The 15402-nt window shown below is 42.9% G+C and overlaps 1 protein-coding gene across 1 annotated transcript in view; it reads left to right on the forward strand.

Annotated features, from left to right (window-relative positions):
- LOC139410146 (potassium/sodium hyperpolarization-activated cyclic nucleotide-gated channel 2-like) overlaps positions 1–15402 on the forward strand; it is a 68713-nt gene that overhangs the window by 5177 nt on the left and 48134 nt on the right. The window contains exons 2-3 of the mRNA XM_071155589.1: positions 1127–1550; positions 4115–4276. Of these exons, the coding sequence (XP_071011690.1) occupies positions 1127–1550; positions 4115–4276 (586 nt within the window). The remainder of the gene's footprint in view (positions 1–1126; positions 1551–4114; positions 4277–15402) is intronic.

A 15402-nucleotide genomic window follows, 5' to 3' on the forward strand; every position in this document is an offset into this window, starting at 1 on the left:
CCTCCCCTCCTGTCCTTGACATGACCTTGTCATGCATGAGCAGGAGGATGGACTTGATTTCTGACAGGTTGCAGTGATATGACTGTTGATTGTTAACTGTTTTGTGGTAGGCTATGCCACCAGCCTTGTTGTGTGTGTGTGTGTGAGCTTGCATGCACATGTTTGCTTGACTCTGTGTGTGTGTGTTATTGTCAGTGTGCCCCTTTCTGACAGAGGTTGTTGTGAGATGTGGACAGTAGAGAGCAGGCTGCAGTAAGTCGAGAGGTACTTGTCAGAGTGATAAAGCAACTTCAGCGACTTTTTAGTGATTAGAGGGAAAAAATCCATACAGTTACATATCGTGATATTATTTTTGGATGATACTATATTGATATTTGTCTCCAAGTATCGTTTATTTATTTGTGCCACTGTAGGTAGTATCAGCTTGTACTAGTCGGCTGTACCTGCATCCAAACACCAGTACTTTTCCTTCATAGCTTGTTCTCCATCTTTAAAAAAAAAGAATAGGGAGCCAATTTCTTTTCAGCACTTATATTTCCTGGACTGATCATAACTTGTTTTCTCATGCTCTCTCTTGTCTCTGCAGCAGACATATAGTGAGAATACGTTTGGAACATCAAATCGCAATAAATGTAGAATTGTGATTCGTGACAATGGTGGGAGTTGTGAGAATCGCAGTACATACAGTATCTTATCAGCTCCTCGGTATAGTGATAATGTATTGCGACGTTCCTGGCCATTCCCTACTACTTGCATGTGATATGCACAGCAAACAGAAAATAAGAACATTTGCTCATAATGAAAACAGTGATACTACAGTTTCTACTTGAACTAGTACTCATCCTACCCTAGTCACTTACTGTACTGTTATTGTAGTATTCTTACTAAGTAAAAGCACCTGTCAATTGGTCCATAGATTATGTGATGACAGGAAGCCCTGTCTCCGAGGATCTTCCCTCGCGACAAGACCATTCCCCAAACAATTGAATAAAATGTTATATTGCATTCTTTGTTTTTAATTTAGTTAAGCCTGTACTCGATTGAACAGCAGTTGAAGTTCAGGTGTCCCGAGTTCTTCCACCATAACTGTCTCTCAGTCCCCTAACCTCCTTCTCCTGCCCTCTAGGTTCTACTGGGATTTCACCATGCTGATGTTCATGGTGGGCAACCTCATCATCATCCCCGTTGGGATCACCTTCTTCAAGGACGAGACCACCGCGCCCTGGATCATCTTCAACGTGGTCTCTGACACCTTCTTCCTCATGGACCTGGTCCTCAACTTCCGCACAGGCATTGTATTTGAGGACAACACCGAGATTATCCTGGACCCCAGGAAGATCAAGAGGACGTACCTGAAGACCTGGTTCTTGGTGGACTTTGTCTCCTCCATCCCTGTGGATTATATCTTCCTGATCGTTGAGAAGGGGATCGACTCTGAGTTGTATAAGACGGCCAGAGCCCTGAGGATCCTACGCTTTACCAAGATCCTCAGTCTGCTGAGGCTGCTCAGGCTGTCCAGGCTAATCCGCTACATCCACCAATGGGAAGAGGTAAACTGGGCTCTAGAACTTACTTTGACCTAACATAGCAGGCGTGAAAGAAATGCCTGAAACTAGATCTCCTACATACTGGTCTTGAGGAGAAGAAAAATAACTGGGGAGGTTCTCTTCTGCACTGTTCAACTAATCCAGTAAATGTGGAGGAGGTTGTTGATGACTCGGCAGAGTCTAACTTTGACCAGTGGCAGGAGGAGATGGGATTGGCAATGTGTTTCTAGAATTTAAAATGAGAGGCTACACACTATAGGTTAAGTACTTGCATCGACCAATGGAAAGAGGGGGTAGGCCGCAATAATACCCCTATGATACAAAGGCAGCAGTAGAAAGAATAAGCTCTTTTAGTTTGTCAAATCAGGGCAAGTACAGAAGGGAGTCAGATATGAACATCATCAGCCCAACCTACTTCAGAGTAATGTCCTTCCAATAATAGGCTAGTCTCACACTATCACAGGCCTTCAACACTGTTTTCTCTCTGTATCTGTAGTGATATACATCAGCAGGATGCTGAGATTCACAGCCTTGCTTTCTCAGTGAGTGTTGGCCAGTTAGCCTCATCATCACAACCTTTGGCTGTGGTGTGCAGCCAGTCACAGTGGCCTGTTTTACCCTGATGTGACTGGATGTGTAAAGCTGTGCTGGCCAAACAGAGGGTAGGATGGCTATACATACATTTATGCCCCTTCTGTGCTAGCTAAGATATTCCAGAAAAGGCTCTGAGCTGACCCGAGTCTGATGACTCATTTGTGTGTGTTCTGTACTCTACTTAATGGGACAATTATTTTCTTGATTCCAGAGTGGTAATTTGAGCCAGACACAACCCCCTAATTATTGAATCAACCCCTTGCGTAACCGAGTGCCTCTCACCCACTGCTCACCTCATCTGGAGCATGAGAGGGCCAGTTAGACAAGTCACCGAATAAAGGAGGAACCTGAACTGCAATATTTTTCACAGCTGTTGTCATACAGTGACTTCATTTTCTTAGAGAGCAATGTGCTCATCAAGATGTACCTGGGAACACGGTCTTCTTTACTACTGCATGTAGCTGACAGCTGTTTGGAGCACTTCTCTGATACCCTATCTAGGACCCACGTATTCCCTGAGTGTCATCCCCTCTGCATTGGGCTGTTTGTGTGTACGTGCTTGTTAGTTTGTGTTCTAGGTGCTAGACAGGATGCAGCAGTAAAAACACTGAGGCTTTCTGGGAATAGGAAGCTTGTATCAACCTCTTCCATTTGCAGTCACGTCCAGACTGAGTGGATGTTACCTTTCTCATGAGCTGGGCTGGCCAGGCAGCAGTGCACTAGGCACTCTGGGATTGCGTAAGGGGTTCAGGAGGACTTTCACTTAGCATGCTCTCATTTCTGATTCCCATCTAGAGCATTATGATTTAATCAGAATCCTTAAACAATTACATTTTAATTGAATTGATACAGTATTTCCATATTAGTGGCTGTGGAACTGTTGTGTAATGTGTTAGAGTGGATTGCGTAATGCTTTGTCCTGCGTTTCTATTTGTGTAATGGGCTGCAGGCCATAAGGTTCTTGTTACATCTACGCTATGTGCCCTGGCCCTTCCGGCCAACTGACAGTGACACATGTTACATGTCATAGTTCTGCTAGTTAGCTGAAGACTTAGTTTTAGCCCATGATTGGATCCTAATCAAAATGCAAGGCCTTCAAGTTTTTTCTCCTCCTGTTGCTTGCGGGCAGTGAGTCTGATAGCAGAAGCATGGAGGGGGAGTTGAGAGATGGCGAGCAACTGCCTGTGAGGGCACCGCGATACGCTAAACGCACCAATCTGAGCCCTCTGACCTTAATGGTGTAAGACAAGCCATTGCATTTATGTAGGTGTGTGTGTACGCTGCAGGTAAATTGTCCATAAACAGATACAGAAATAGCTGTACAGGCACAGTGAAAATAACCCAATACCACCCAAACTCAGTAATACAGGGATTTTGTTTTCAATTTTAGGGCTTTTGAGACAAAACTAGAAAGAGGTCATGCAGAAGGATGCTTGTTTGGCCTTTTTCACCACAGATATTCCAATACAGTCACTTTTACAAACAGCGAAAGGAGGCTTTTCATTTTGTGTCCGGTTAAGCTTTAAACCCATGGGTTTGCGTAAGGTCTTGTGAGGTGACTGAATCACCTGGCTCACACTTCGATGGAGCTCTAATTTTGATACTCCATGCTTATCCCTCTTGGTCATATTTGCCTCATCAAAGCTGTTAGTGCCTCTGATGAGTGCAGGAAAGGAGTGCCGTCATCACTGATGTTATTTGATGTACATTTCTCAAGGCAAACTAAGTTCAACTTCTGTGTACAGAAAAGCAACTGTGCATTTTTGGCACCGGTAAACTTACTTACTTAATTACAATAACTAATCCGATCATGAATCCAAATCCTGTTGTAACCAGATAATGCTTATAATGGAATCGTTTTTTTAATCATGTGTTCATTGGCTATGTTAACAGGCTAAGTCCATGTGAAATGGTGAATGAATGAGGTGTGTAACACACCACTTACTCCTCTCTCTCTGACCCTCTCATGACAGATCTTCCATATGACCTATGACCTGGCCAGTGCAGTGATGCGTATCTTCAACCTGATTGGTATGATGCTGCTGCTGTGCCACTGGGATGGCTGTTTGCAGTTCCTGGTTCCCATGCTGCAGGACTTCCCCCAGGACTGTTGGGTCTCTCTCAACAAGATGGTGGTAAGTGCTGCTTAATACACACTCTAGAGTGTAGTTCGATCCGGTACTCTAGGGGCCAATTCCTGGACACCGGACTGGACTACCGGGCAGACGTTTGGTATTTTATGTAAATATTAGCATTTCCAATAAGTCTTATATGTTACATTTGGTATGGTTACTTAAGACAGAAACGATCAGAGGGACGTTGGACCGTGACCGTCTAGCAATCCAAAGGTTGCGTGTTCTAGACGTGTCAGGGACAACCGTAGCATTTGAGCTAATCCATATTCTAACCTTAACCCAATTCATCTAACTTTTTTACTTCATTTTCTGAACCTTTGTCGTTTTAGTTCCCCTAACTTTTTACATAAATTATCCTAACCTTTGTTGATATTTATCCACCAATGCAAATTCTCCCTGTAATTCTCCTTTGTTGTTACCATGCAACAAGCAACTTGGTTTCAGAGAAGAACGTATAATACTATACGTCCTTTAATTCGTATGATATATATATATATATTGTACGACTGCTATTCCATTCGTAATGTAACCTAACGTAGTGTAATGTTTCGTACTAAATGGAGGGGAACAGATTTACATTCCAAATCTTACAAATTGCCCTGAGGCTAGGCTGCGGACACAGATGAAGCCTATTCCTGGACTAAAAACACTTTCAGTGGTGATTCTCCACGGAGCATGCTTTATAGTCCAGGAGTAAGCTTAATCTAGGTCCGTAAAATCAACCATTCAAATGCTGCCGTGAAGGAGTATTTCCTACCTCAAAAGAGGTCTGAGGTAGACGCTCATCCAAAATACCAGTGCTGGGAAAAGCAAGAATCCCAAGGCACAGACCGTATTAGAGGGAATATATTGTCTTTACTGAGACAAAAATATTAATGGACCAACAGGTGTTTCCTAACCAGCTCCTGCTAAGAACGACACACTCACCCAGGCCTGCAGTAAACAAGCAATTATAGTAGTCCTCAAGAGGCTTGTTGAAGGTTTGTTCTAGTCTCAGGCTCTCTCTAGTCTCAGGCCCGGACCTCAATCATTCAGCACACAACGCTTTCTCGCTGTCAGAAAGGAAGATAAAAAGGCCCTGTCATTCTCTCTGCACTCCGTTCCTTTTCTTTGCTCTGATGTCTGTGGACTCAGATGATTCGTTGCTTGTGTCCACCTGCAGACTCCTCATAGAGAGAGGAGGCTGACAACACTACAGAGAGAATAAAGACAGAAGACGTGAACAGGCAGGGGGCACGTTGCAGCAGCACACCGGTCTTCTCTTTCTCTTTCTCCAGATATCATAGTGCTAGCAATCCATCAGCCCTCACAAGCCATAAATATCTGGCTGAGTGCTCACAGACAAATGTGTTTTGAACAGGCTGAGGGCTAGCATGACTGAGGATCAACATAGATGCACCTGACTCAGAGATTCAACACATTGCTTGGTTCTGAGGTCCTTGATGATCTTCTTGGCTTTCCTTTGACACTGGGTGCCATGGATGTCCTGGAGGGCAGTGTGTCCCCAGTGATGTGTTGGGTTGAACCAGCCCGACAGGATGCTCTCAATGGTGCATCTGTAGAGGTTTGTGAGGGTCTTAGGGGCCAAGCTGTTGCACCCTCTTCATCACACTGTCTGTGTATGTTCCCGCTGGCATCTAGCCCCCTCTGGCCTATACAACCCCTCCCATCTGGGAACAAAGTCTTTCTGGGGTCTGGGGCCATACTGAGTTAAAAAGGCATTTTTCAGCCCTACTCTCTGTCCAATAAATTGCAGTGATCCGATATGTTTAAACGTGTGTGTATTGATGAGCCCCGTGCCTCTCCTGTGCCCTCCTCTGGGGTTGAGGAATAGAGTTCACCTGAAACGGAGGAGCTTTAGCAGACAGGTGGTGTGACTGACTGGGACTCCCGTACAGCTGAGAGAGTAGCTGGCAGCCCCAGAACCACCACCCCAGGTCTTCAGGACCTTTACTGCCATGCCATTACAACTAACAGCCATGCCATAAGCACTGTCATGCCATAAGCACTGTCATGCCATAAGCACTGTCATGCCATAAGCACTGTCATGCCATAAGCACTGTCATGCCATAACACTGTCATGCCATAAGCACTGTCATGCCATAAGCACTGTCATGCCATAAGCACTATCTAACAACACAGGAGACACATTTATGTTCTACAAGCATAGAGTAACCTGCAACCTGTTGAGTTGCCTTAATGATAGTGCTGTGCTGTAACATAAAACTCCAATGGGTAAAAACACAAATGCTTCTGCACATGCTAATTCCAAGTCCAAATAAGGAAGTATTGAGACATGTCCATGTGAAAACAAATAGTTCAGGCAGGAACTAAAAGAGCCACCCAAGCCACAGCCTGTTCATCCTGCTACCATGTAGAAGACGGGGACAGTACAGGTGCATCAAAGCTGGGAACGACAGACTGAGAAATAGCTTCTATCTCCAGTCAATCAGACTGTTAAACAGTCACCACTAGCCGGCCTCCGCCCAGTACCCTGCCCTGAACCTTACTGTTCTAGTCGGCTACCACCCAGCACTCTACCCTGCACCTTAGAGACTGCTGCCCTATGTACAGAGTCATTGGGAAAGGGAAAGGGGGATACCTAGACAGTTGTACAAATTAATGCCTTCAACTGAAATGTGCCTTCCACAATTAACCCAACTCCTCTGAATCAGAGAGGTGGGGGGCATTGCCTTAATCGACATCCACGCCTTCGGCGCCCGGGGAACAGTGGGTTAACTGCCTTGCTCAGGGGCAGAACATGAGATTTTTATCTTGTCAGCTCGGGGATTCGATCCAGCAACCTTTCGGTGGTCACTTTAATAATTTTTACATGCTATTTCACCAAATGTATGTGTACAGTACCAGTTAAAGGTTTGGACACCTACTTATTCAAGGGTTTTTCTTTATTTTGACTATTTTCTACATTGTAGAATAATAGTGAAGACATCAACACTATGAAATAACACATGGAATAATTTAGTAACCAAAAAAGTGTTAAACAAATCAAAATGTATTTTGTATTTGAAATTCTTCAAATAGCCACACTTTGCCTCTGACAGCTTTGCACACTCTTGGTATTCTCTCTCAACCAGCTTCATGAGGTAGTCACCTGGAATGCATTTAAATTAAAAGGTGTGCCTTGTTAAATGCTCATTTGTGGAAATTATTTCCTTCTTAATGCGTTTGAGCTAATCAGTTGTGTTGTGACAAGGTAGGGGTGGTATACAGAAGACAGCCCTATTTGGTAAAAGACCAAGTCCATATTATGGCAAGAACAGCTTAAATAAGCAAAGAACATCATTACTTTAAGACATGAAGGTCAGTCAATCCATAAAATGTCTAGAACTTTGAAAGTTTCTTCAAGTGCAGTCGCAAAAACCATCAAGCGCTATGATGAAACTGGCTCTCATGAGGACCACCACAGAAAAGGAAGACCCAGAGTTACCTCTGCTGCAGAGGATAAGTTCATTAGAGTTACCCACCTCAGAAATTGCAGCCCAAATAAAAGTAACAGACACATCTTAATAGAGGAGGCTGCGTGAATCAGGCCTTCATGGTCAAATTGCTGCAAAGAAACCACTACTAAAGGACACCAATAACAAGAAGAGACTTGCTTGGGCCAAGAAACGCCATCAATGGTCATTAGACCGGTGGAAATCAAACCTTACGTATGGGTGGTCCCAGTAGCTGAAAGGATGATCTCTGCATGTGTGGTTCCCACCGTGAAGCATGGAGCCTGCATTGCTTGCTGTTTGGGGGTTTAGGCTGGGTTTCTGTACAGCACTTTGAGATATCAGCTGATGTAAGAAGGGCTATATAAATACATTTGATTTGATGGAGGAGGAGGTGTGATGGTGTGGCGGTGCTTTGCTGGTGACACTGTCTGTGATTCATTTATAATTCAAGCCACACTAAACTAGCATGGCTACCACAGCATTCTGCAGCGATGCGCCATCCCATCTGGTTTGCGCCATAGAGGGGCTATATTTGTTTTTTAACAGGACAATGACCCAACACACCTTCAGGCTGTGTAAGGGCTATGTGACCAAGACGGATAGAGATGGAGTGCTGCATCAGATGACCTGGTCTCCACAATCACCCTACCTCAACCCAATTTTGATGATTTGGGATGAGTTGGACCGCAGAGTGAAGGAAAAGCAGCCAACAAGTGCTCAGCATATGTGGGAACTCCTTCAAGACTGTTGGAAAAGCATTCCAGGTGAAGCTGGTTGAGAGAATGCCAAGAATGTGCAAAGCTGCCATCAAGGCAAAGAGTGGCTACTTTGAAGAATCTCAAATATAAAATATATTTTGATTTGTTTAACCCTTTTTTGGTTGTAACATGATTTCATATGTGTTATTTCATAGTTCTGATGTATTCACTATTGTTCTACAATGTAGAAAATAGTAAAAAATAAAGAAAAACCCTTGAATGAGTAGGTGTGTCCAAACGTTTAACTGGTACTGTATATGCTGTATTCTAGTCATGGCTTATACCATATAACTTATTTTTGAATTTTTCTGGATTATGTGTGTATTGTTATTTTTTTTAATGCTAGATATTACTGCACTGTTGAAGCTAGAAACCGATGCATTTCACTGCACTTGATTTGATTTAAACTAAAAGAGCTGTATGTTCCAGGTCTCTAGTTCCAGATGGCCACCATTACCCCATAGTAGAGAGCAGTGAGATGGTGGAGGGTGGCTCTATCTCTCCCACATCTCCCCTCAGACTGGCCTGGGTCTGGGTGGACTGTGCCTGCCTGGGTAGACTGCTCCACTACTACGTGCCAGCTCTACATCACTGTCTCTGAACCAGGCCCAGGATTATGGCAAGCGCAGACGTTGACTCAGTGTCTCTTACTGTGCAGTAATTGTGTTTGGCCCCCTCCCCTAACTCCCTCCTTGATTTGGGATGATGGTAGGTAGGGTGCAGTGCTGTGTGTATGCCACACACACACACACACACACTCTCTGACACACACACACTCTGACACACTGTGAGTGTACGTCGCGTACGCCTCGTGCACAAACATACACACGAACCCATGCCTCTCGGTCCTGTTGATGTTCTGTTCCTCTGAGCTGGGCCCCTACTCTGTGTACTCCATGCCAATTTCCCTGAGAACAGTCGTACTGGGCGATCGGGTGCAGGCAGGCGCAGGCTGGCTGGCATCTCCCAGCAACCAAGGTCAGCATTTCTCTGGAGGCGGATAGCTTCAAATGAGAGACGCAGCGTTAAATGATCCATCTCCCTGCCACTCGAGACTTGTTCACTTCGAGTGGCTGCTTGTCTACTCACTGCATCCTGGTCTGCATCCTTCATGCTGCTCAGAGAACAGAGACACACACATCTCTGTGGCCACAATACTTTTCACATTTTTGACGGTTTGACTGTATTTTATGTTTTTGAATAATAACAGTTCTACATTTGCTTTATGAGTAGTCTATGATCCTACGGTGGCAACACATACAGTTGAATTCAGAAGTTTACATACACCTTAGTCTAATACATTTAAACTCAGTTTTTCACATTTCCTGACATTTAATCCTAGTAAAAATTCCCTGTCATAGGTTAGTTAGGATCACCACTTTATTTTAAGATAGTGAAATGTCAGAATAATAGTAGAGAGTGATTTATTTCAGCTTTTATTTCTTTCATCACATTCCCAGTGGGTCAGAAGTTTACATACACTCAATTAGTATTTGGTAGCATTGCCTTTAAATTGTTTAACTTGGGTCAAACGTTTCAGTTAGCCTTCCACAAGCTTCCCACAATCATTTGGGTGAATTTTGGCCCATTCCTGACAGAGGTGGTGTAACTGAGTCAGGTTTGTAGGCCTCCTTGCTCGCACATGTTTTTTCAGTTCTGCCCACAAATGTTCTATAGGATTGAGGTCAGGGCTTTGTGATGGCCACTCCAATACCTTGACTTTGTTGTTCTTAAGCCATTTTGCCACAACTTTGGAAGTATGCTTGGGGTCATTGTCCATTTGGAAGACCCATTTGGAAGACCCATTTGCGACCAATCTTTAACTTCCTGACTGATGTCTTGAGATGTTACTTCAATATGGTGAAGTGCACCAGTCCCTCCTGCAGCAAAGCAACCCCACAACATGATGCTGCCACCCCTGTGCTTCACAGTTGGGATGGTGTTCTTCGGCTTGCAAGCCTCCCACCTTTTCCTCCAAACATAAGGATGGTCATTATGACCAAACGGTTCTATTTTTGTTTCATCAGACCAGAGGACATTCCTCAAGTATGATCTTTGTCCCCATGTGCAGTTGCAAACCATAGTCTGGCTTTTTTATGGCGGGTTTGGAGCAGTGGCTTCTTCCTTGCTGAGCGGCCTTTCAGGTTGTGTCGATATAGGACTTGTTTTACTGTGGATATAGATACTTTTGTACCTGTTTCCTCCAGCATATTCACAAGATCCTTTGCTGTTCTGGGATTGATTTGCACTTTTTGCACCAAAGTACATTCATCTCTAGGAGACAGAACGAGTCTCCTTCCTGAGCGGTATGGCGGCTGCGTGGTCCCATCGTGTTTATACTTGCGTACTATTGTTTGTACAGATGAACGTGGTACCTTCAGCCGTTTGGAAATTGCTCCCAAGGATGAACCAGACTTGTGGCGGTCTACAATTATTTTTCTGAGGTCTTGGCTGATTTATTTAGCTTGACATCATGGGAAAATCAAAGAGGCACTGAGTTTGAAGGTAGGCCTTGAAATACATCCACAGGTACACCTCCAATTGACTCAAATGATGTCAATTAGCCTATCAGAAGCTTCTAAAGCCATGACATCATTTTCTGAAATTTTCCAAGCTGTTTAAAAGCACAGTCAACTTAGTGTATGTAAACAAAGTAGGTGTCCTAACCAACTTGCCAAAACTATAGTTTGTTAACAAGAAATGTGTGAAGTGGTTGAAAAAAGGTTTTAATGACTCCAACCTAAGTGTATGTCAACTTCCGACTTCAACTGTACATTCTAAGTGATTTTAATGGCTCTGTCTCCTTTCTGAAAATAAGCATTTTCATACAGTTCTGCATTTCACTGCACTCGTTATTTCCACACTGCCATGTTGGTCTGCACAATATGTGCAAAACATAGAGACCGAACTATTGAAATTGCGATTTGACTTGCAATTTAGATCAAAACACTTGGGTAAACTGTTGGAAAAAGGGGAATACAATGATTATTATAATTCTATAGTTAGAATATAACAATAGGCACTTTGAATACAGTGTAGTTTGACATTCGTTTGACAACGAATGAAAAAGCCAGGGTGGCTTTATTGTGACAGGGTAGGAACCAAAATGTTGGTCAGTGTTTCCAAGGAGACCCTTTAATCTTTGTCTTCATTAAATGTAATACAGCTAACATATTCATGCTTTGCCTATTTCTCTCTGATTTTGAAGATACTAATGCACAATCAACCAGCTAGCCAGCTAACTAGCGAAAAGCAATTGGAGCAAACATGATTTATTGTAGCCACAACTTGTTAAGAAAAGACAAACTAGCTGTTTGCAGAAAGTAAGATACACAAACTAAGTGTAATTATAGAATGCTTGTGGATTTATATTAGGAAGCAAAGTGGAATGGAGCAATGTTGTCAGTCTTGAACATGCAGACTGAAGAGTGAACAGCAAATGGTCGAGAAACGACAACTGCGCTCCTCGAGTCACGTGGCAGGGTGGGGCTTGTTGTATGAGAGAGGGAGAGAGACAAATTAAGTATAGCGAAGTAACCTATACAAACAGTCTTTACACGCGGCAGAGTGGCGTATCACATTTAACAAACCAAACAGTGAAATACCGTTATAGAAGTAAAAACACAAGCCGGTCCTTGCATCAATACAAGTCTTCAGTATAGTAAAATATGGTATTCCGCCCAGCTGTAACACACGCACAAACACACAGAGCACAGAAATTCACTGAGCCAGAGCATCAGGTGTGGGAGAGGCTTTCCTCCAACTATCTTAAGGCCCCGTGGGAGAGAATTACCAGGAGGTCCCTTCATCAAACAGCCAGTCAAATCACATTTATTTATATAGCCCTTCTTACATCAGCTGATATCTCAAAGTGCTATACAGAAACCCAGCCTAAAACCCCAAACAGCAAGCAATGCAGGTGTAGAAGCACGGTGGCTAGGAAAAACTCCCTAGAAAGGCCAAAACCTAGGAAGAAACCTAGAGAGGAACCAGGCTATGAGGGGTGGCCAGTCCTCTTCTGGCTGTGCCGGGTGGAGATTATAACAGAACATGGCCAAGATGTTCAAATGTTTATAAATTACCAGCATGGTCAATTAATAATAATCACAGTAGTTGTCGAGGGTGCAGCAAGTCAGCAAGTCAACATGTTAATATACCTGACCCTCCCTGATCTGACCACTGATACGGGGCGACAGGTAGCCTAGCGGTTAGAGTGTTGGGCCAGTAACCGAACGGTTGCTAGTTTGAATCCCCGAGCCAACTAGGTCGAGCAAGGCAATTAACCCTAATTGCTCCAGGGTTGCCATTGGGTGTCTCGGGGAGTTGGGATTTCCAATTCACACATGAGTATGATACACACTTGGTCTGAAATAGGACAAATATAAGCACCCACCTCATTGTTATTAGATAGAGACTGTTCTGCTATAAGCCAGGATTTAAGTTTATAGCCACCTGATCAAATTAAATAAAAATGTCCCCTCTGTTATGAAGCCCAAGTCAGGGCCAGGTGCTTTCATCTCATATACCTTATCCTGTATGGCTCTTAGATCAATAGAATTATAATAAAGCCCTGGATCATCTCACTATCCATCTGTCCTTTATGATCTTAGACCTGAGGTAGAGTAATCCGGCTCTCATGCCAGGGTTCATCTGGCTAGAAGATGCAGGGCAGCCAGGGAAAATACAGTTACTAAGACGAGACGCATATCTCCCTCTCTAACTTTAAGCATCAGCAGTCAGAGCAGCTTACCGATCACTGTACCTGTACACAGCCCATCTGTAAATAGCACACCCAACAACCTCATCCCCATATTTGTATTTTTTGTTGTTGTTGCTCTTTTGCACCCCAGTATCTCTACTTGCACATCATCATCTGCACATCTATCCCTCCAGTGTTAATGCTAAATTGTAATGATTTTGCCTCTATGGCCTATTTATTGACTTACCTCCCTAATCTTAATACATTTGCACACATTGTACATAGACCTTTTCTATTGCGTTATTGACTGTACGTTTGTTTATTCCATGTGTAACTCTGTGTTTTTGTCGCACTGCTTTCCTTTATCTTGGCCAGGTTGCAGTTGTAAATAAGAACTTGTTATCAACTTGTCTACCTGGTTAAATAAAGGTGCTATATATATATATATGTATTTTATTTATTTATTTAAAAAACACCTATACACACACACACACACACATACAGAGTGTTCACATCCCTTTACTTTTTCCACATTTTGTTGTGTTACAACCTGAATTTAAAATGTATTAAATTTAGATTTTGTGTCACCGATCTACACACAATACCCTATAATATCAAAGTGGGACTTTGTAGAACATTTTCGAAATTAATAAAAAATGAAAAGCTGAAATGTCTTGAGCTGATAAGTATTCAACCCCTTTGTTATGGCAAGCCTAAATAAATTCAGGAGTTAAAATGTACTTAACATATCACAAAAGTTGCATGGACTCATTCTGTGTTCAATAATAGTGGTTAAAGTAATAATGTAATATATTAAACTTTTATCCAAAGCAATTTAGTTAAAAAAATATATTTATATACAGTGCCTTGCGAAAGTATTCGGTCCCCTTGAACTTTGCGACCTTTTGCCACATTTCAGGCTTCAAACATAAAGATATAAAACTGTATTTTTTTGTGAAGAATCAACAACAAGTGGGACACAATCATGAAGTGGAACGACATTTATTGGATATTTCAAACTTTTTTAACAAATCAAAAACTGAAAAATTGGGCGTGCAAAATTATTCAGCCTCCTTAAGTTAATACTTTGTAGCGCCACCTTTTGCTGCGATTACAGCTGTAAGTCGCTTGGGGTATGTCTCTATCAGTTTTGCACATCGAGAGACTGAAATTCTTTCCCATTCCTCCTTGCAAAACAGCTCGAGCTCAGTGAGGTTGGATGGAGAGCATTTGTGAACAGCAGTTTTCAGTTCTTTCCACAGATTCTCGATTGGATTCAGGTCTGGACTTTGACTTGGCCATTCTAACACCTGGATATGTTTATTTTTGAACCATTCCATTGTAGATTTTGCTTTATGTTTTGGATCATTGTCTTGTTGGAAGACAAATCTCTGTCCCAGTCTCAGGTCTTTTGCAGACTCCGTCAGGTTTTCTTCCAGAATGGTCCTGTATTTGGCTCCATCCATCTTCCCATCAATTTTAACCATCTTCCCTGTCCCTGCTGAAGAAAAGCAGGCCCAAACCATGATGCTGCCACCACCATGTTTGACAGTGGGGATGGTGTGTTCAGCTGTGTTGCTTTTACGCCAAACATAACGTTTTGCATTGTTGCCAAAAAGTTCAATTTTGGTTTCATCTGACCAGAGCACCTTCTTCCACATGTTTGGTGTGTCTCCCAGGTGTCTTGTGGCAAACTTTAAACAACACTTTTTATGGATATCTTTAAGAAATGGCTTTCTTCTTGCCACTCTTCCATAAAGGCCAGATTTGTGCAATATATGACTGATTGTTGTCCTATGGACAGAGTCTCCCACCTCAGCTGTAGATCTCTGCAGTTCATCCAGAGTGATCATGGGCCTCTTGGCTGCATCTCTGATCAGTCTTCTCCTTGTATGAGCTGAAAGTTTAGAGGGACGGCCAGGTCTTGGTAGATTTGCAGTGGTCTGATACTCCTTCCATTTCAATATTATCGCTTGCACAGTGCTCCTTGGGATGTTTAAAGCTTGGGAAATCTTTTTGTATCCAAATCCGGCTTTAAACTTCTTCACAACAGTATCTCGGACCTGCCTGGTGTGTTCCTTGTTCTTCATGATGCTCTCTGCGCTTTTAACGGACCTCTGAGACTATCACAGTGCAGGTGCATTTATACGGAGACTTGATTACACACAGGTGGATTGTATTTATCATCATTAGTCATTTAGGTCAACATTG

This window comes from Oncorhynchus clarkii, chromosome 5 (assembly GCF_045791955.1).
Source record: "Oncorhynchus clarkii lewisi isolate Uvic-CL-2024 chromosome 5, UVic_Ocla_1.0, whole genome shotgun sequence".
Classification (NCBI taxonomy): Eukaryota; Metazoa; Chordata; class Actinopteri; order Salmoniformes; family Salmonidae; genus Oncorhynchus; species Oncorhynchus clarkii.